General features: G+C 45.9%; 1 protein-coding gene across 1 annotated transcript in view; it reads right to left on the reverse strand.

Annotated features, from left to right (window-relative positions):
* COLEC12 (collectin subfamily member 12) overlaps positions 1-18,610 on the reverse strand; it is a 100,081-nt gene extending 81,471 nt beyond the window's left edge. Inside the window, exons 1-2 of the mRNA XM_083821866.1 lie at positions 18,251-18,610; positions 7,911-7,961 (exon numbers count right to left, since the gene is read on the reverse strand). Coding sequence (XP_083677992.1) covers positions 7,911-7,961; positions 18,251-18,257 — 58 coding nt within the window. The 5' untranslated portion in view covers positions 18,258-18,610. The remainder of the gene's footprint in view (positions 1-7,910; positions 7,962-18,250) is intronic.
* Between the last annotated feature and the right edge of the window lie 4,450 nt (positions 18,611-23,060).

Raw genomic sequence — 23,060 nt, forward strand, 5'->3', positions numbered from 1 at the left:
GTTGCGCAAGGTCTCCCCATCGGCTCCAGGCACCCAACAAGGCCTCCCTCCCATCGCTCGCTTCCCGGGCCCTCGGCCCGCCCGCTTCTCCCGGGCCGAAGCGGGACCAGAGGAAATTTCTTGGCTCCCTGCCTGCTCTGCTTAGGCTTACCCATACGCAGAAGATTAATTGAGACCGGGGAGAATCGTATTCCAGCTTTCCTTTGGCTGAGCTGTTGCGATGCAGCACGGTGGAGTTTGATTTAGTTTTTAACTTTGCGAAGCAGCGTGCTGTTCCTTGTTAATGTCTGCAACAGGCAGAAACAGCCCCAAAAGCTTTGCGAGTCTCTTTGCACTATCCATTTTATCTCTCACGGGCTTCTTTCCCAAAGCATTTGTATGCTTTCCCCAGCATTTCTGTATGTAAAACAGAGACCTGGAGTTGAGGATCTGTACAGTCACTCAAAATGGCCAGGAACGAGAAGCGCTGGCTCAGCACAAACGTCCCTTCACACAGCCCCTGTCTCTCCTTCCCACTGCCATTTGAAGGATGGGTGTCTTTAAAGGCTCCCTACAAGCAGGTGGAATTAATCCCAGCCTAAGCCCTAAATTAAGTTTTCGTATGGAAGTCAATCCTCGCACATAAGATTTTCTCCCTGAAATCACCACGGAATTTGCCAAGCACAACAACATGACATATTGCATTGGTGGTGTCACCGATCGCAGGACGCTGGCCAGGCTCGGGGCTGCTGAGTGTGAGGGTGGGAGAGGGCAGAGACCACCGGGTTTGGGTCCAAGAGAAGCCTGATGTAATATTAGATGACATCTTATGTCAAAACTCTGCGACACCTTTGTTCCTAATCCGACAGCTAGGAGCTCGTTGCATCAGGCAGTGCACGTGTCTAGCGACACGTCTGTCAAGCTGAGTTGTGCCGACTATTTGTCTCGGTGGCTGCTAAGTAAAACATCCAGCTCTTTGCTGTTAGCATGCTTGCTGTTCACGAACTGCTGACAAAGTCACGGCAGCAGCACTGCTCCACACAGACTGCTGCTCTGGGGACTCACTGGGATGCTGAAGAGCATCTGCCAAGAGCTCAGTGCCCTGCCGAATCAGGTGTGGCATGCCAGTGTTAGACCTCCTGGACATTTTGATGAAAACGCCAGGAAATAAAAGGCATCTGGGACACAAATGCAGGCAGCACCTGACAGGTAGGGGTTTTATGTTTGAGTGCTGCTAGGTATATCTAACATATCCTCCAGGCAAAACAGCATTCCCTGCCACAGCGTGCCTCTTCCAAACCTGTAACACCAGCAGTAAGCACAGCACTGCAGCTTTCTGGTGTGGGATGACTCTGAAGCAGGTACAGAAAAGCCATGGATCAGTTTGGCACATCTGAGCACTTGCAGCCTTACAGTTAGCAGCGGGCTGTAAAGAGCAGGGTACGGCAGCTGCTAGCTACAGAGGCAGACTTGTATCCTAAATAAAGCTGAAGAGGAGTTCACCAGGGACATTAGTAATGCTGATGTGTGCTACAGCCACAAAGCAACACTGGGAGAGTCCACCAGCAGGCATCCCCAACTATTTATCTTCCCCTTCCTCCTTGTCGTGGCTTCTTATCTTAAATTTTCATTTCTTACATAGTTTTTGTGTGTTGCTCCTTTCCATGGAAATTGTACTGAGTGGGAAAAATATAATTCTTAGTTTCCTTCCAAGGCATTAATCTGGTAAGTAATTGCTTTATGAAGGTGAACAGCCCAAAACGCAGCCTAGGTGTTTTGGCAGCAACCTGATGCTAAGTGCTTCATTATTTGTCCAGCTAGTTTACAGGAAAATAAATACAAAATCCCCAGGTGTTGCTTACAGTGGAGCCAGCGTTTTTCATTCTGTTTGTAAATACAACGCTCTGTTCAGCCCACACACCTATTTTATAGCCCTAATGAAAACTAGAGAGCAAAATTCACGCGTAATGGTGACCATGCCACCTTCCAATCCATCTCTGGGAAAGGCAGAGATTGACTTAGCAGGTATGATTCCAGGCATGCACAGGCAATATTGGAAGAAACACGTCAAGAATTTTAATTGTACTTGATTGGAAAAAACCCCTAACAAAGAAAAACTAGATTGCCTACAGACCAGCACACAGCTGGAGTGACTTTGGTCACCCACTCCGCTGCTAAGAGGCCTCTTTAGGGGCTTGGATTAGGAGAAGTGCCTTCAGCCAGGCACGGCAGGACAGGTTGGAGAGGGGCAGCTCCATGCCCATCGGCCCCAACAGCTCTTATAGCTCCAGGCTACGTCAGCATGGGTCACACAGCTCTGTCAACATTTTGGATCTCGCTACTACTGCCTGACGCTGATGGATTTGTCACGGTGCGCCAACTGTTTTCCATCTTTACCAGCACGGAAAGATTTGGCAGTTTTGTATTTGCGGTTGGGATATCTCAACGATAATCTATTTATCAGCCGTGCCTTCTACATGGTAAGAGACAGAAGCTGCTGACAGAGGAGGGACACAGCCAGAGGTATGCAGGCACCTTGACGACAGCTCCCTGAATATATTCCTCTTTATTTTTTTATCTAGAGCTCAGTTCCCTGCTAACCGCCCCAGTACTCCGGATACATCCTAAAAATGAAAAGACAGACAAAGACACTCCTGCACACACAGTGCCTGTGTACTCCTCAGCCCCCAGCACCAGCCCCAGGGCAGCCGGCCATGCCGGGCTCACCTGAGGAGCCATTGCAATGGGAAGGGTGGCTCCAAATGAAATGTCTTTGCCTAAAATGAACAGCCACGCTGACACCGCCACGCAGTGTGGGTTTAATTACCCCAGAACACATGCAGACAAAATCCTCTCATCTGATACGCACGGCCAGATCACTGACCTGCAAGCGACACGCCAGATTTTCCTCTGGCTTTCTGAGTAACGGTGACCCCTGACTTTTTATTAAGCCACACAATTGCATGCTGCAGGCAGACACATGAAAGAATGCCCAGAGAGGTATGTGGCTTGTGGCACCTGAAATCCCTTGCTGCTCGTTTACAAACCATGAAGAAAAGTTGACAAATTCCTAAAGCTTAGATTTTTATTTATTTATTTATTTTTCATGTCAGGGGCTTAAGGTTTGTGTGGATATAGCTCACCACCGGACTGATGCCAGACATTTTTCTGTGCATGTTATTATAGATGTGAACAATGGCCTGGATTTATCCAGGGATAAAGGCTAAAATTATTCTGTCTGTGCAGCGTTAATGAATAAATGCTATTTCTGAACTATCACAAAAATCCACGTCACGAGTTTTAAAAAAGCTTACCATGATCATGTTTGAATTCTTATTTATAGACAGGAAAAAAAATGTATTAGTTTAAATAATTTTCTGAAAAAGTCTTCTATCTCAAAGTTTTCATTTATTTTTGACTGTAAACTGTTCATAAGGCTTTCATCAGCAGTTAAACTTCTAAAACTCCCCAGTTGTATCCTATCAAAGGAATATACACCAAATAATATACAGCTTCTCTCTGTGTAAAATATTATAAACAACATAAAGTGAGAAAATGGTTATTACATGGATCAAGTTCAGCTGCCCCTAAGACAATCTTCAGGGAAAAAAAAATATTTTCTAACTATGTTTTAGAACCCATGTGTGTTTTTTTTTTTCCAGCCTCATTTTAGTGTAGCAGATTTCATTAGTGTGTGGCAAGATGATTTGTCCATTTTTGGCCCAGAAATCCCTAGATTTTTATTTCTTAGAGCAGGAATGACGGTCAGGAGCTTTGCTGTAATTGTGTGGAATGGACACCACTACTCAGTCATCCCTTGCACACCCCATGGAAGGTGAAGGGTTCTGACACATTGTCCTGAGCATGGTGACGAGATGGGCCCTAATATTGAGGACAAGCTTATGGCCTCCGATTCTGGCTTTGTTTTTGGAGGGCAAAGGCTAATTATCTCACACAAGCTGTTTAGTCTTCTGCTTATCTGCAGTGTACTGGCCCTATCTTTTGTTTCCTTGGGAGGTTTCTCATCATCATCAAGGCTTTCGGTTCATTTCTTGAAAGTCTGTTTTCTGGAACATGAAAACTGAGCTTGCACCAGTTCAAAGGCCATCCCCTTTGGTTTTGGTTATTTCATATTGTGGTATAGCTTCAAACTGTTCAATGTATATTCGATGAATAACTTCACAATGAAATTCATACAGTAATTACTCTGTTAAGTGTAGGATTTAAATTCTAACACATTAACATAAAGAAACAAAATTCACAGTTCTATATGTCTATTACCTGGGAATGCTGCAAGTTGGGAAGATCAGACCTGCCACCTCAAAGTCCATTAGTTCCCTTTAATTTCCTTGCCTGCAATTAAGACCAGGGCTAGAATCTCAGAGGATAGAGTCAAAACCTGAACATAAAGAGATCTCATCCTGATACTTACCATCTAGACAATGAGCTCTCGAGCCTGAGCATCCCCAAAATGTGGGATCTGAAATCTGAAAAGCAAGTTTTGACCTCTTCTCATTCATTCCCTCCCAAAGAGGGGGGCGGGGGCTGTAAAACTCTGATTGATGGAATGGTTAACATTGGTGGCAATCTGGCAATCCAGTAGAGGTTTGCCAGTGGAGAGGCACAGCTGGTTATCTGGAGCAGATAACTTCAAAGCAGCTTCAGCAGTGACTGATGATGAAGTAACAGTGACGAGAAACATGCTTCATCGTTTTCTCACTGCCGCAACCTGAAGCCATGGGCAGCCGAGCCACCAGCCAGTGCTCTTCTGGCAGCATCCCTGCACATCTGGAGCATCCATTGAGAAGAAGGAAACAGCCTCAGTCAGCTGGAAAGAGCGTTTTCCTCCACCTCCCTGACCCCCTGCAGTGAATTTGTCCTACACTTTGAGCGAAAAAATGCTGGTGTGTATTTTCCTAGGATCTTGAGGCTGTCTGCATGTGTGCTGATTGTTATTTAATATGTTAGTGTGTTGTGCTTAGCGTGTTTGGATTAATATAACCGGTTAGAGTTCAGTGGACTAAAGAGTTGCATGATAAATTCTCTGAAATCAGCTTATCTGAGGAGAAGGGACAGAAAGGTTCAGAAAAAGGGGAAGCAGTGCGTGCTGGCAGGATGGTGAGTATTCACTCTGCTTTTCAAAAGCTTCTTCCCCAAAACGAGTATTGCTTGAGAGTGCTTCCTGCCCTTCACAGATCTCTTCCTTCCTTCAACCAAACTACAGGCTCCAGCAACAAGGCAGCTAATAATAACTCCTCAGCTGAACTCGAGGAAAGCAGTTTGGTCAAGGCTTCGCGTGCCAGATGCTGACCAACACATGTTCCCAGCTGCCAGCAGTGACTCACCACAAGCCACGTTCTTTATGAACAAGTTGTGCGTTAGCCATCTCCCTCTTGGAACACATTTTGCTTCAAACAAGGCCTCCTGCTTACAAAAGATGGAGTCAAAGACACCTGAGTCATGGTCCTCCTACCCTGTCTCGTGTTAACAGGGTACACAGGGACTACTCTGGTCACAATATATTCATATAACTGCTGTGTGATGGCTCCTGAAACAAACAAAATAACTATTGCTGTTAGCACTGCTCGCTCCAGTGACTGTATACAAAAAGCGCTGAGATTTCTACAGCACCACCCAGCAGACAGGACAGGCCTCCTTTCAAAATGACCTTCTATCAAGGGCTTGCATAACAAAGCGTGGTTCTTGTCTTGGGCTTCTCCAAACATAGAATCATAGAATCATGTCGGTGGGAAAAGATCTTCAAGATCAAGTCCAACTGTCAACCTGACCCACCAAGTCCCATTACTAAGCCACATCCCTTAGTGCCATATGTAAAACCTCTCAATGGTATGAAAGGAATATTTCATCTCTCCTCTTTACCAACATTAGTAATAGTATGTTTACCCTTTATCCTTGTTCTTTTATCCTTAATAATATCTTTAATTACCTGAATGCTCCCAACATTACCTGGTATTACAAGTGAGGATGCAGGGCCAAGAAGGAACACCACCTGGGACAGCAGGCAAAACGCCTCCTGCTGGTCTCAAACTACTTGGCTGTATTTCAGGCCCAATAGTAACCTGTGGTGCTCCACTGGAAATGCCTTTCTGGCTGGTTAGCATATTTCAGGTTTCCAAAAGATGTGCACGTCACCTTCCTGAATGGAGGAGCCAACGCTGCTGAAGGCATATGGCTCCTGCTCCCCCAGATGTTGCTTGGAGGGTGGCTGGAGATGCAGCGATCACTGTAGAAATGGGAATGCACCAAAGCAGGCTTTCTAAAGGAGGGAAATAACCCTATAGGTGGGCTGTGCCCTGTCGGTACCTCCACAAATGCTGGCATCCTCCTCCTGCCGTCTGCCCTACAAAAAGCAACGGCACAAGCACTCCTGGACAAGTGCAGATAAATCTGACCTACCTCTTGTGGGTAGCATATTGTTACTCAGGGCAAAGGAAAAAAAAAACGGAGGAAAGCAAGTCAAGACCCAGAAACCCCATCAGGTCACAACAACTATTACACTCACTGTGAGCATAGTGGGACACCCACTCCTTGCTGAAACCTCTCGCAGTTCACTGCAAGAGCATGCTGACACGGGGCAGTTAGTTAGTGGGCAACATGGAGGGAAGCTGTTTTTATAGGTGCTAATGAACCCTAATATTTCTTATTCTCCTCAGCTGGAGGTGACAGAAATGAACAGAATTTTTTTTTTCCCATTTCTCAAGATTTTTTTGCTGTTCCAGGGCCTAATCCAGAAAAAAAAAAAAAAAAAGACAAGAAACAAACTATGTGCAGCCGTACGGCAGGACTTTCCAAGCCACAGATGCTGGCTGACCTATCCAAAATAAAGCTCAACAGCAGGGAGTGGTGGAGTAGTTCAGGGGGTAGAAGAGGTCATGCGAATGTGATCCCCACCTCCCAGCCACTGCAACTCCTTATGCCACAAGCGTGCCTCCCCCTGCTCCTCTTGGGCTGGAGGGAATTGTTGACATTTTTCTTTTTTTCTTTTTAAATTCTGCCTGCTTTTCCTATCTGTTTGCCAAATGGGGTTGATGAAAGTGACTCCCGTTCCAGTCTCGAAGGATGCTGATCCCTGTTCAGAGACACATGGCCCTGCTTTCTTCACACAACAAGGCCATTTTCAGTGAACAACCACTGAAAAAAAATCAATAGACGTTGCTTTAAGATTTGATCTATTTGGAATTTTTAGCTTAAAGCGTAGTTTATAAAAGGTTATTCTGCAGCATATTAAGTCCAACCTTTGGGTTCATTCGAGGGTAAATACAAGCAAAAAAGTTCCCCTACATCAACAGAGGCACAACAAAGAACTTGCTCAATCCTTGAACACCGCATAGGAGAGTTTAACCAGGTTTTGGCTATATTAAACACACCCAGATCATCATACCCTCCAGATCAGGAGCAGATAAAGCTGTGGTAAGGGATTCTTGTTACCAGGACTGATTTTTGATATCAGAATGCATTCATACTGTATGCTTTTTCTTCTTTTTTTTTTTTTTTTTTTTTGAGATCAGCACGCAGAATAGTTCCTGGCTCAGCTGTCATGATGAATTTGGAGAGCCTAGAGAAGGTCCCATACAATTGCTCTGGAGATACCTACAGACCGTGCTGTGCATCGGTCTGGGGCCTAAGGAAGGCACAGATGATGTTTCAGAGGCTCGGACTCTTTTTTACAGCCAGCACACTTCTCTGTTGAAGTGTGGACATGGTTTTCATAACACTGCTTCATGCAATGATCCAATAATTAACCAGTTCGTTTCTCATCACACATGCTGCTGGCAGACATCAGACTGAATGGGATGATGGGCCTGTACCTCTATGTTTGCACGCTGCCACTAAGGGAGATTTTAATAGCAGTTGCTTCACTTAACATAAGCACTCAGCAATAGTGAGCCGAAAGACCTGCTGTCACTTACCAAACCTCTTGTAGCCAAAGGACTGCACCTCCTCCTCTTCTGCAAAATCGTCTGGAGAAAGAAAGAAAGACACAGCACCAGGTTACTACTACCACTGGAAAAAGATGTTTGTTACAGATGCACTAGCTTTGCCCAGAGAGGTGAGATCCCATAAATGGTGGGACATAGAACTGACAAACTCAAACAGACGATAAATATAAAAACTGTTTCAGCCTTTTGTTCTCACCTTCACCAGCTACCAAGCTGCAAAATGCTAATAATCACAAATGTATTTTGTCTGAAGCTCGATTTCTCTCCACTTCCTTCCAGCAGCAATTACACAAAGGAAAAAGCTGGCATCAGCAGAAGAAACACACAAACTTCTTTTTTTTTTTTAAAAAAGGATATGTTTGTGTTTGTGCATTCAACCTCCTTCTGCTAACCTGACCTTTCCTTCTGCTGAGGCAGAGGGAAGCAAGAGCCCTGCCTGCTCCCAGAACCAGGTTTTACCCAAGCCCAGGTTGCCCTCAGATTCCTGATTTCTAGGAGGAAGAGAAAGAGACATATTCCCCTTCCTGCACGCACCATTTCATGTAGTGGGGAAGCCTCCAGGGCTCCCTTAAATCAGCACCTAGGGCATCGCTTCTCAGGGGGTGCCAGCCTGCCTCCACACTGTGGAAAATGCCAGGGGCTGACAGCAATCCCTGCTCTTCGAAATCCATCTGCTCCCATGCTTTCACTTGCACTGCAGTCTTGGAAGGATAGACTCAAAGGTGAAGAAAAGATACAGTCCTCATCCAGGCTCAGCAAAGTCTAAATTGTTTGGGTGTACGACCAGGAACAAATCTGACCTGCGCCTGCTTCTGACATGTTGAAGTCTGAAGAAGATGTTGCCTGATGTACCTAAGAAGTCCCTGAAATGCGTCATTTTGCAGAACTTCACCCTTTGCTCAGATAGCACTTTTGACAAAACAGCTCAAAACTTGTCTTCTTCACCAGAAATTACACATTTCACTCACTGTCAGAGGTGTTCTTGTCTATCTTCAGCTGGACCCCCATCTCAGACATACATTTAAGAAATGCAAGAACCAGTGGAAGCTCCTTAGGCAAAACAAACAAATCCTGATTTTGAAGACAGCAAGAAATTAAAAAAAAATCCAGCACCTCACAATCATACCAAATCTTATCTGAAGACAAGGTCACCTGACAAAACATGACAAATCCTGATAAGCCAAGCAACCATCAACAGCCAACAAGCAAGCCTCTCATCCCAACAATGAATTACTCTGTAAAAATCTTCCCCTCTTGCACAAAAGATAAAAGCTGCACAAAAAAAGATAACAGCACCAGAGCCCTCAGCTTCCTGCCTTCCCTTGCTAACACAATCACCTCCCGTTTCTCTGGAGGGCAACGTGGCTTATCTGATCCATATCTGACTTATGCAGCCAGGCTGTGCTTAGATCCTGTGGCTGCACCCCACACCACATCTCCAAGAATTTCCTCCTGGGCCATCATCAAGTGCCTCCACCCCAAGCGCCTGTGACTTCTGATTTTAAAGACAGTATCAGAGATCAGAGTAGAATACATACATGAGTTTTGAGCACCTGTGGCTGATATTAAAAAACAAACAAAAAAAACCTTTTTTACATCAGTGCTGCCCATACAGTTGCACGGGGCTGCAGCTGCTGTAAGAGAGTTTTATTTGACATAGCAAAAGTCATAAGTTTGAAATATTTCACTTGAGTTTAAATTCAACTTTTCTTGGTTCTGAAGAGGATTGGAAGGAATGCAACATTTCTGCTACATAGATACAGATTTATATACAGGCAAGGAATATCTCCCTGGGTGAAAAATCTGAAGGGCATACTCCTCCTTGAAGCAGATAATAAAGCAGTATCCGTTTTCATGTCCCAGGTAGAATTTACTCCTTAGGGTTGGAAAGACCAGCCATAGTTTAGGTATAGGATGGTCTACAGAGCTGCGAGCTGAAAGAGAGAGAATCTAGAACAGAATGAAGGTTCATTTAAAAAAAAAAAGTGAACTTTGGGTGAAGCAGAAATGCACATGAGCAGCCAGCTGTATTTAACCGCACAGGAGAAGGACCACTGGAGACCTCCTGTTCCGTCAGGTTTACAAGAGCCTCCTTGGAGGCCTACAACAGACTGTCACATGGAGTTTACAGCACACTGCTGAAAATAGGTGGCTATCTGTAGCTGAGCTGGAGTACCTCAAATATTGTAGGTAGTCAGCACAAAGCAAGCGCTCTGATCCCTTCTAAAAAAGGCTTTGAGATATTTTGGCAATATCCACGCTACACCGAGTGCAAATGCCAAATACTGCTTGCCTTCCAGTTATAAATTATTACTGCAACACCTCTAATAAATACAGTTGTAGAGTTAAATAAGTTACAGTACAATGCTTCAAGGGAGTGGAAATTATAAGAAGGCAGTTCAACTGGGGATTAACACAGCGAACAGAGGGAATTCATTTAATCTAAAACAAATTGGACTCTCATTTGATTAATTTGCTAGAGGCGAAGCAAAAATCTGTTGACTAGAACTGTGTAATTTCTGGTTCTTGTTCTTAAATCTTAAATAAATTAATCACGGGCCACTTCTGAGTCAGCGCTGAGGTCAAGTAAGAGAGAGCTGGCCTGGAGCCAAAAAGGATGCTAAATCTGCCCTGGGACTACCCAGGTCCTATAACTACTGCACTGCTCACTCCCTTCTGGAGCAGCACAGGATCTGAGAAGTCTTTGGTGCAGTGTGATTTTAGGGAAATTGTTTCCATTTTATCCCTTTCCTTTAATGGGCGCCTTTTTGGCATATGGGAGGTGTTTTGCAAAGTGGCTAATGTACGTGTCCAGCTGTCACTTTCTAACAGTACACCCTGCTCAGCCATTTCAATATAATTAACTTATAGAATCATGGAATAATTAAGGTTGGAAAAGACCTCCAAGATCATCTAGTCCAACCATCCCCCTACCTCCAATGTCACCCACTAAACCATGTCCCTAAGCACCACATCCATTTCCTTAAACACCCCCCCAGGGATGGTGACTCCCCCACCTCCCTGGGCAACCCGTTCCAATGCCTGACTCCTCTTTCTGAGGAGAAATTTCTCCTAAATTACAACCTAAATGTCCCCTGACACAACTTGAGGCCATTCCCTCTAGTGCTATCATTGGTTATCTGTGAGAAGAGGCCGACCCCCAGCGCCCATACCTTCCTTTCAGGTAGCTGCAGAGAGCAATAAGGTCTGCCCTGAGCCTCCTCTTCTCCAGACTAACCAACCCCAGTTCCCTCAGCCGCTCCTCACAGGACTTGTGTTCCAGGCCCTTCACCAGCGTCGTAGCCCTTCTCTGGACACATTTCCGGGCCTCGATGTCCTTCTTGTAGTGAGGGGCCCAAAGCTGAACATAGCACTCGAGGTGCGGCCTCACCAGAGCAGAGTACAGGGGGACGATCACCTCCCTGGTCCTGCTGGCTGCACTATTCCTGATACAAGCCAGGATGCCGTTGGTCTTCTTGGCCACCTGGGCACACTGCTGGCTCATTTTCACGCAAGCATCGACTAACACCCCAGATCCTTTTCCTCTGCACAGCTTTGGAGCCACTCTGCCCCAAGCCTGTAGCGCTGCATGGGGTTGTTGTGGCCAAAGCGCAGGACCCAGCACTTGGCCATGTTGAACCTCAGTAGACCTCAGAACTATAGAGATGCTGGGTCGTGTGCTGGCTACAGACACACAGCATTCAACTATTCCTACAACTTTTCTGTGTGGTAAACATGGGTTAAAAAAGGAACCTTTGTTTAAAGTCTTCAATTAAGGAAAGACACAAATGTCCCATACTAAATTTCAAAATCCATGGAAATATATTTCGGGAGAGAAAGAGGTATCTGGGCTGAAAATGGTTGTGCCAAGTTTCACCTCAGATTTTAGAAGCTAATTTATAACCCCCTGAAAACTGGATTTACAGCGCATTACAACTTACCCCTAAGTACCATGCTGGGAACTTGGGACTGTGAGACTAATTTGCAGCAACAATGACATTCAGTATAAGAGTTTCCTTTAAAATAAATCTCTCTATAATGTGCGTTCTCAAAGAGCTTTAATCGTTAGGGTGCTGCATTTCCCACCAGCTTAATGGGAGCTGTATAGTTATATAGCAGTGCAACTCTGTAAAATTCATTATAATATTATCAAGAAGCCTTTTTTTTTTTTTTCTTTTCTTTTCCATTATGGTATTCCTCTCTTTATCCCATAAACCAGCATCAATGCAGAATGCTGCTCATATGGGTGCAAAAAGGGTGGCTGGAGGGACTGCCTGCAGTGTCCTGAAGCTGTTTCTTCCCACCTTCTCCGTCTCATCCCTCTCAATGGGCTTGTCCACTTGTGAGGTTTCTGTAATATTAACATGTGTTCAGACAGAAGAGCACAGTGAGCACCAATATCTTTCTCATATCACATTTCAAAAGCTTTTTGAGCAGCGCCCAGATTTATATGCATTTCTGGTCACTATTAACGGAGCCTACATTCAAAGTGCTGACCTAGAGGTGAAACTGAGCCAGCAGAAGCACGGCAAGCAGCTGCAGCCTTCAGATGTTGATGACTTCATCAGTCTAATTGGTTTGCACTGGTTTTCGTAGCTTTTACTCTGGACAGTCTCCTACTTGTGCTAACGGGCTGTAACCTCTCTGTCTTCACAGATGCTTCACTTCACTTGTCTTCTTCTTATGATTTTCTCCATTCCCTTTTCCTTATGGACGCTTTTCACATTCAAGTCTTTCCCTTCCATTTTGACAAGCTCTCCCTCATAAAAACCTAACCTACGTTGAAAACCCTTCCCTACTGATGCAGTCCCGAGCTGACACGTCGCCATGGCTGGCTCTGAGCTCAGCACCACTCTTTTCCATCCGGTGCTTTGCCTCCTCTCTGAGAGAGCTCCTTTGGACGGGGGTTATATATATTCTGCATCTGCAGAGCAGCCGGCTCCAGTGGGTCTTTGGAGAAGCTGAGGCAGAGGTTCAGCTGAGGCAGCCCTGGAAGAGAGCCCACCTCCACGCATCCCCAGGCATCCTTTGGGATGTCGCTTCAGCCCGGATCCTGGCAACGAGACTGAGGCTTTTCCCCACCCCTGTCCTTCAGATCTGGGAACTGGTCCGCTGTCTGTACCGCAATAAAGCAAGAGGGAAGGTCGCAGATCACAGACCATCTCTTGAGATTTACAACCCAAGACTAGGATTGCATCTCTCATCACCTACCACATGCATAAAACAAACAAAAAAAACAGTCATGGCAAGTGGGTGCATTTCAGTGTTATGGTCTTGGTGTACACCCCAAATCGTACGCCCAAGAAATGTGAGAGCTCACAGTAAGAATGCAAAAAAAAAAAAAAAAAAAGTGAGAGAAGATTAAGAGACTCAGAGGTATAAGAATCATGACTCTACTTTTGCTTTTTAGGCACAAAATGAAGAGAATAAATAGGTTTTTTTTCTTGAACAAAACTTGTTAGCCCATGAATGCTACAGAGCAATGCTGCACTGCTGGGGCCAGGACCAGCTGCACGGTGCAGAGGGCTGACCTTAGAAGTTAAAGGTTTAAATCATATCATATTTCAGTGTAATGATTTAAGGGCAAACAGATCTGTTCTCATTAGTGCGCTGAAAACTCTTGCCTCCCTGTCTGCATGTTGGAGGAGGCAATTAACAAGAGCATTAAAACAGCATACGCATTCCTGAACAACATACTTCTATATTGCCTCCCATAAGTCATCCACTTTGTTTCCTAGCGACGTCCCAGTCTTCACCTCAAATTTATGCACCAAAAGGGATCGCAATTTTAGGTGGAAGCAGTCAAATTCCAAAGACAATTCATCTTACGCTGATCCCTCGCTCGCACAGACCACACTCAGATTATTAGGAGGATCATGTTCACTTTCAGTGCCTGCTAAAAAGCGCCTTTATTTTGCTTCCCGTGGGGGAAATCTCTGTTTTGATATGAGAGAACCTCAGGATAAGGAGCGTTTTGTGAATCTGAAGATAACGGGGCACACATCCTTCGCATGCTGAATTGCCTTCATCCTTGACATTTCTTCCAGCTCTCTTTCTTTCTTTGACTCTGTTTTTGCTCTGCAAGCCCTGTATGACCATGCAAGACTGTTTCCCTCCCTACCTGCTAGCCAAGCCAGCAAAGGTGTTTGAACCTATGAAAACAATGGCCTTTGAGTATGGATGTAAACCAAGCGTAAAGCGGCCGTGACAAAAAGGGCTCTATTCAGCTCTCAGCTGTAGCGAAACCAGCCTAGAATAAATTCCTCTTCTCCAAAGCAGCAGAAGAAAGAGCCACAAGAGATTTTAAACAACTGCCTTCCTCATGCAGATCGACTCCCTGGTGCTACTCTTGCTCCTGCGTGTCTGGGAAAAGTAGAGTATTGAAAGCTAAGATGCACAGTTACAACTTCTTACCAAAAATAACCCCGTACTAAATAACTTATATGCTAATTCTGCTTAAGAGCCATTACTGTTGTACAGTCATATTTCTACTTGTGCAGTAACAGATTTCCCTTGTAGTTTCACAGCTTCTAAAACTCTGCTTTCTTTCATCTATGTGGCTAAGGAGGCTATCCTTTGACACATGCATGCCTGATCATCTTTCTCATACACATATTTAAAATCCTCTATTGCTACCAGCCAATTCAGGATACACTGGCTGTATAGTAGCGTTGCTCGGGATTTGTTCTGCGTTGTATCACACATTTATTATAACTGCTCATGCCTTTGAACTTCTGTAGTAGGGTCCTGTGACATGTCCAACACACACCACTCAGAGCTTTTGCATATGTTTCATGTTTATGTCACTATATTCATATAAACTCTGTTATAACTGGAGTAAGTAAAGGTTACTGGATCACTCCACTTCTAATCCTTGTTTTTCAGATGCCTTCTGGCTTCTGCAAAATGCTCTGGACCGGATTTTTTGAAATTTGCAGTTTGCTGTTTCTATCCAGGGAAGACCTATTTGCAGACAGCCATTCGTTTGATTTCGTGCACAAGAAGATTAGAGAGGGAGAGAGACACGTTTCTCTAGCATTCGAAAATTAGCTTTATTCTTTAAAAATAGCAGTGGCATCAAAATGGTTCGAAAGACAAAATGTGTCAAGAAGGCAGACATCATATAAAGAGATTATTTACTTCAAGACTTTTCAAGGCAGTCAAGAGAGAACAGGAGAATTTTGCATGCACATTCAAGTGTTGAAAGCAGAGGTTTCACCTATAGATTATATCCAGGCTCTAGGTTAAAACACAGAGGGGGTGGTTTTAGTACTCTGGGCTGATCTCCTATTAATTGCCTGGTAAAGTGTACGCTGTGTAAGGCAAACAGGTATACAGGACCAGCTTTGGTCCGCTGAAAACTCTCCGGACGAAGCAGATAGGGCTGCCTTCGAGGCATCCACGCTAAGAAAACTGGGCGGTGTGACCACTTCTGAGGCTTTACTGATTGCAGCGGCATACAACCAAGGACAAACCTCCCCCGTCGTTTCACTCCATGCATTTTTATTTTTATTTTTTAAATGAGACAAACTGCACAGGACAGGGTATTCGGTCAGACACTCGTTCTCATGTATAACACAGATGACTTTTCCTCTGCCACGAGCATTGCTGTACAGGCAGTACAGCAAGGTGCCTGCTCGGGCAGAGAGGAAGAGGTCGGAGGAGGATCAGTGGAAAGAAGCAGCTGGGCTGCCTTAGCCACGTACCGCAGAGCACTGCTGCCACCCCAGACCAAGAGTCCCAAAGAACCACCTTGACTGTGTCATCAGTAGTCTGTCATTGCCCAAACAAAATCCACATTTCAAATGGCAAAACCACAGCAGCCACGCCTGCACTGAGTACAGATCTGGTTTACAATAAAAATTACAAAATATATCACGGATATATAGAAAGAACAACACGTTTCCCTGCCTTAAATCAGGCCCAGTGTTATTGAACATGTGGTGCTGTTTGACTATGAGGAAGCTGTTTTCATTTGTTTCCTAGGCGACAAATGCTGCTTTGTACCCCAACACATAACTAAAACTTAGAAGAAAACTTATCATTTGATAAAGACACACCTGACCCTAAAGCAGTTGAATCCCTTTATAAAGTACATGAATTATTATTAAAATGTATCATAAAGTTTGTGAGCTCAGTGTAGTTTGCTGGAGGTAAAACTGCAAGAGTATTAAGCGTAAACCTCAATTTATTTTGCTGATTTAAAACATAACACTTTGCAAATCCCAGCAATGGAAAATATAATTTATTCCTTACAGATACTTAGTGATGTAATTATTTAGATATTCCTCTGTTCTCCAGAGAGGGTAGATACAGAGGCAGCTGCAATCAACAGACCACCTTGTTATTGAGAAAAATGTGTAGCTACACTGACTTCTAAGGTCCTACAATTATCACCACCATCAAGTTTAAAGAGAAAACGTGAAAAAAAATAAATATGCACTCAGAAAATGAAAACACAGAGTCAAAATTTGCTTTGGCTCTGTAGCTTCCGTTAACACCGGCAATGGCACTTGACCTGATGATTTGTCTGAAGGCTTTCATTTCTCTGGTTATTAGCACAGTCATGTTCTTTTTTACACATTTTATTACTGATTTCTGTAATTCTGCAGGGGGAAAGAAGTAAGACGGCTGTGATCGCTCTCGGGGAAGCCGACTGGCAAGGGCTAGCAAGCAGAATGAAGCATCTCGCTCTCGCTAGGGCGCGGGCGTCAGCACGTGCTCACAGCAGGGGTGACATCGCCCCTCCAAACGCCACTTCTCCAGTTTGCAAAGAAGAGCACTGGAGGCAGAGCAGAAGGAGACAGAAGTCGTACTGTGCCAGACCACGTCCTACACACGCTTACAAACACAGCAAAATGCTCGCTGGTTTCAGCGGATTCAAACCCAGGTCCCAGGTGCCATGCATCACAGCACGTGGCTACCCAAAAACATTATTGCTGTCCTCTGCCCTTTGCCTCCCCCCACACAACCAGCAGGGTCTCAGCCCCAGCAAAAACGGAAAGTAAGGCTTTCAGTGATAACAACCGTGGTCTTATACCCCTGGATTCCCATTGTTTTGGTTTGTTCCTGCCATTACGCTTATGCTGATAATGACAAGCTGATGACAAAACTTTTGGCACGAGTGCCCTTATAAATAAAGATGACAAGAATGTTATAAATACATTATTTTTAATGTGTTGCGGGGTCCTGCAGAGAGATTCTGTCACAGGGCCAGAAGTAACTTAAATGGGGGGGGGGGGCGGGGAGCTTGCAAAAACAAACAAAAAAAAAAAAAACAGCTCCCCCCCCAAATAAATAAATAAATAAAAGGCTTCTTCTCCCTTTGGGCAGCTTCTCTGGCAAGTGAATAAATAATCACATCATTTGGTGTCCCAGGCTCTGGAAACTCAGTGTAACTATCATGATGTTTACTGGCCTCCTGGCATCTGGAACCAACCTCCGCAATCCAAGCACAGGCACACCGGTGCCCAAAAGCAATTTTCTTGTGTGTGTGTTGTGTTTTTTCCCTTCCACCCTTCCAGTTTATTTCTGTCTCCGAAGCAAAACGAGACCCAGCCCTCCCAAACTCCCCAGTACTTCCTAAACTTTCCGTAACGTCCTTTGATGTTCTCAGTGTAGCTATCGCCCGGCGTGTACGGGCTCTCTGCCTTTTGCTGTAAGGCTATCAATTTTCATAAACAGAAGGCTTTCTTGCAACCCCCGATATATCTTTACTAGGCTACGGCGTAGCAATTTGCCATGTTTATTATCTACTACACCTCAGTCACAACTTTTTAGGATGGGGTCAGCCGGCAGCAGCGGCACGCTTCACCCATTTGAAAGGAGAAGGCGGGGGGAAGAGGATGAGGGAAATAATAGGAAAAGAAACGAAGTTTCAGCTTTAGCAGATGCAGAGCGAAGCCCAAATATTTTCCAGTCGGTGGACGTCGAGGAGAAATATGCCAAATACATTTCACAAGCCAGTTTAAGCCTCCGCTGGCACCTAATCACTGCCAGATGTTCAGCAGCGACACCGCGAACATCGCGCAACGCCGGCAAAAAAGTAATAAAAATTTAATAATAATAGATAGAAGTAAAGAAATAAAAGAGGGAGAAATTAAACTCCTCGGCACGCCGCGGATGGAGAAGGGGGGAAATAAAAGGAGGGCGGCGGGGGGGACACCGGGACGCCCCGCTCCGGGTGAGGGGCCGGGGGCTGCCCGGTGCCGGTGCCCGGTGCCCGGCGCCCGGTGCTCGGTTCCCGGTGCCCGGTGCCCGGTGTGGTGTCGGCGGCGGAGCGCTCCCCCCGCTGCCGTCCCTACCTTTACCTTTCATCTTGGCGCCGGGGCGGCTCGCATAGGACGGACGGGGCGCGGCGGGGGGTGGCTGCCTACAGCCGGGCCATGCCGGGGGCCGGGCGCGCCCTCGCCGCCGGCCGTGCCGCTGCTCATACACGCCCGGCCGCTGCCGCTGCCGCTGCCCCTGCCGCCCGCCGTGGCTCCTCGGCCGCCGGCGGCACCGCGATCTCGCCGCCAGCCCCGAGCGGCCCGGCCCGGCCCCGCCGAGCCGCGGCCCGGCCCCGCCTCCCGCCCTCCGCCCCGGGGAGAAGGGGCCGCGGCCGGGGCCGTGCGGGGCCTGAGGCGGGGCAGCGCTGGGCCTGAGGGGGGGGCTCGCTGGTCGCCCGCCGGTCTCTGGGTGTCTCTGGTGTCACCTCGTGTCATTTGGTGTCACCTGGTGTCACCTCGTGTCACAGGTCCCTCCCCGCAGGGAGGGAGAGGGGGGACCTTTGGGTGAAAGCCCAACGCCGTGGGTGTGCGCCCGTGGGTTGGGAAGGGGCTGCGGGACGTGCCACGCTCAGCCTGGCGCTGGCTCCTGTTGAGTTCCGTGGGGTCGTGTGTGGTGCGTGGCCTGAAGGTTGTGTGTGAATGTTTGTGGGGTCGGGGACAGACAGGGCAGGCGTCTTTTATTTCTCAAGTTGTGGATGCTGCCAGGAGTAATGGATCATCTACTGACTCCTGTTTGCATGAAAGGCACACTGTGATTTTGTGCAAACGTACTCTTTTTTAGTCTTTGAGGACAGTGATAACACCTTATGGTCCAGCTTTAACGACTAACATCAGTGTCAATGAAGCGGAGCTTAAGCAACATGCACCGTTTTGTTCAGGGGATGAGCGAAGTCACAGAGGTGTCAGAGAGGCTTTCCCGGTGCAGAAAGGAGATGCAGGCAATTTTGCCTCAGCTTTGCAGTTAGAGGTATCACAGCCTGTTGAATGGGGGGATGCCCAAAGAAGTGTTTGTGCTGTGTGGTCTTTTCAGCCAGTCTCTGGCTCCGATGGGGATCACTGTACCGCAACAGTCATGGGCCAATACCTCAGGATTACCTTAACATCAGGTCAAACAGCATTGGAAACCTCTCAGGTAGGATCTCACCTGAGCAAGGAACAGAGGATTAAAATCACAAAAAGTAACTGTTGTAGAGCAAAAATTAAAGCCTGGATTTAGAAATTCAAGTCCCTTCCTTTGTTTTGATACCTTGTGTTGACAATCACTTGAGTGAGTTTTGCTGTCTCAGAAGGGGTACCTGTTCTCTTGCAGTGCGGTGTTGCTGAAAATACTTGTGCACCAGCTGCAGTAGCCATTTGCTACTTTAAAGCAGGGCTCAGATATCAAAGAGACTTGACCCAGCTTTTAGTTTGCACACTGGTAGTTGACTGGAATATCTATTTTTGGTACAAGTCATTAGTAAAACACAAAAATGTGAGTGTAGTCATGAGGTAGTTAAGGATGTCCTGTAGCAGAGTGTTGGGTTAGGACAACAGCACTCAGAATGCTTATAGGACCAATTAATGCTTGGTCACTTCTGTGTTTTATTTTGGATCCTAATTTAACTTACCGCTTTTGTTTTGAAGAACCAATATTGTTCAGTTTCACAAACTACAAAACTATCCTGACTCTGATCCAAAGCCCATGGATATGTTTCCAAGTAGAAATCTTTCCATTAATTTTCATGGACTGGATGAATCCAATAATGAAGCCCCATTTTCGAAAGGAAAACTACTTCTATTTGAAAGCTGAGTGCTGAAGGAATGCAGGAAAAGGAAAAGGAAAAGGAAAGGGAAAGGGAAAGGGAAAGGGAAAGGAAAAGGAAAAGGAAAAGGAAAAGGAAAAGGAAAAGGAAAAGGAAAAGGAAAAGGAAAAGGAAAAGGAAAAGGAAAAGGAAAAGGAAAAGGAAAAGGAAAAGGAAAAGGAACATTACTTTAAAACTGTGATATCATGGAACGGACAAGGAGCAGGAATGTGCAGGAATTTAGAAAATTCCTCAAAAGCAGTTACTGATAACACTTTTAACTCTTCAGAGATCAGCTTTAGTGAACCAAGCAATAGCAAACAAATATTGCAGAGACTTACGGGTCTGTGACTTGTGAACTGCTGTGTCTGAGGAAAATGTGTTCCTTACTAGCTGAAAGAAAAATTATTAGTATTTTGAATTAATATAGAAATTTATGATTGATTCGTTAGGTCCCAAATGTACCTCCATTCTTGTGACTTTAAAATAATTAATAATTACAGACATAGTGGGAAACTTCATATTTCTAAATTATGCTTCTATATTCTCTTTTATTCATGTAACTTGTATTTCACATCAAATTTCTTATAAATACTTTATATATTAAAATGGTTGATGATCTTCAACTGATAAAATTTTAAACTCTGTGCTAGCAAAGAAATTTAGACGAGCTGTGAACTGTTCTATTGTTTTCACTTTCATCGATGCATTTCATGTGTCAAATTTTCCCTCTAAACCCAAGTATTTATTTTTCTATTTCTGAAGTGTTCCTTCTTTCTACTGACTCATCTTTGTCTGACAGAAGAAGGTAGAGCTGTTAGACACTGTCACCACCCTTATCAACCCTAGGGTTAATGAACCCACAAAAGGGGAAACCAGATTGCTGATGGTTGTTGGAGATGGGGAAGTTGATCGAGCATAATTAATGAACCTAATATCAATGGATTGCAATGTTATGGAGCATATACTCTCTTCATCAAACACAGTTTGAAGAAACAGGAGAATTATGGAAGATCAAAAACAAAACAGAACAAAACAAAACAAAACAAAAACCAACCCCAAACAACCCAAAACCAAACAAATAAACAAATTGGCATGGTTGTACGGGGTTTACATAGCAAGGTTTTGGTAGCAGGGTGACTGCAGGGGTGGCCTCTGTGAGCAGAGCCCAGCAGCTGCCCCATGTCAGATCAGAGCCAGCTCCAGCCGGCTCCAAAAGGGACCTGCTGCTGGCCAGAGCTGAGCCAGGGAGAGATGCTGGGTGGGCCTCTGGGAGAGCTGATTGGAGAAACGAAAAACAAACAAACAAACAAATAAAAAAGCCTGCTGTGCAACAGCAGCTGGGAGAGAGGAGTGAGAGCCAGCCCTGCAGACCCCCAGGTGAGTGCAGCAGGAGGGCAGGAGGTGCTCCAGGCACCCAGCAGAAGTTCCCCTGCGGCCTGTGGAGAGGCCCCTGGTGGAGCAGGCTGTCCCCCTGCAGCCCATGGGTCCCACACGGAGCAGATCTCCACGCTGCAGCCCGTGGAGGAGCCCCCGGTGGAGCAGGTGGATGTGGCCTGGAGGAGGCTGCGGCCCATGGAGAGCCCCCGCAGGAGCAGGCCCCGGGCCGGAGCTGCAGCCCGTGGAGAGGAGCCCACGCAGGAGCAGGGGGCCTGGGGGGAGCTGCCGCCCGTGGGGGACCCGTGCTGGAGCAGTTTGCTCCTGGGGGATGGACCCCGTGGTACGGAGCCGTGTGGGAGCAGTTCTTGAGGAGCTGCTGCCTGTGGGCAGCCCCCGCAGGCTCAGTTCGGGAAGGACGGCATCCCGTGGGAGGGACCCCACGGGGAGCAGGGGCAGGGAGTGACTGTGAGGGAGCGGTGGAGATGAAGCCTCAGGGACTGACCGCAGCCCCCATTCCCCGTTCTGCTGCACCATTTGGGGGGAGAAGGTAGCAGATAGTGGGTGTGGTGAAGGTGTTTTTTTATTTTTTCTTTGTTTCTCACTTCTCTAGCTTGTTAGTAATAGGCAATAAATTTCTCTAATCTCCCTGTGCTGAGTCTGTTTTGCCCATGACGATAATTGTTGAGCGATCTCCCTGTCCTTATCTCAACCTTTGAGGCCTTTCCATCGTATTTTCTCCCCCTGTCCTTTTGAGGTGGGAAAGTGAGAGAGCAGTGTGGTGATTCTTAGCTGCCCATTCATGTAAAATTACTACAATAGTTTAGAAACATTGGCTTTAAAAATCAGCAAGAGCATGTCTCTCCCTATCCCTAAATGGACTCTGCTCTCCAGTCTCTTCTCCACTGTTCATGTTTCAACTGCCTTCATACACAGCTTCCCAGATGTCCCCAAATGTCCATTTGTTAGGGATGAGCACTCTAAAAATGATGGTCTGAGTACTTCAAAAGCAGACCTGTCTTATGTTTAGTTTGGCTACGACCACCCCATCCTACCTTTGGGCGGTGGGTTGTGGGCTACAGTTTTCTATAGGGCTGCTGGAGTCCCCTGGGGTAGGATACAGTGGAGGTACAGGAGGACAGTACTGCAGCAGGCAAAGCTGACAGAGGCACAGCAGTCCCCATGGCACTTCCTGCAGCCAACCTGCCAGGAATATTTTGTTGGAAGTGGCATCACAGATCCTAGGGTTTGAACCATTTCTGGGTGGAATGAGATCGCATTACTGGGGCCGCTCAGAGCTAGATGGTGTGGTGGTCCTGTTGGTTGGGCATCTTTCCCTTTCTCTTCCCATGCCCTGTGAGCATTGTCCCCAGTCCTGCATATTGAGCTTTTTATACTCTCTTTTATGTTTTTCAAGTTTCATTCAAAGCCATGGCATTTACCAAACACAATTCCACTGCCTCTCTGGTTAAACTCACTGATTTCAGAAACAGTTTCAAGCATATTTTCTTATTCTTTCCTTTTTAAGAGCCTACATGTATTTAGGCTGTGTTCTAGGGAAATCTACATTCACAATAATACTTCATTCTAGGGACTTTATTGTTACTCTAGTTGAGGACAAAAATTATGAAGCCTGTTTTTTTATCCAATAGCAATAATCTAACATTGTGCTACTGCAAGTTTGCCATGGCAGC

The sequence above is a fragment of the Anser anser genome, assembly GCF_964211835.1.
Source record: "Anser anser genome assembly, chromosome: 2".
NCBI lineage: Eukaryota > Metazoa > Chordata > Aves > Anseriformes > Anatidae > Anser > Anser anser.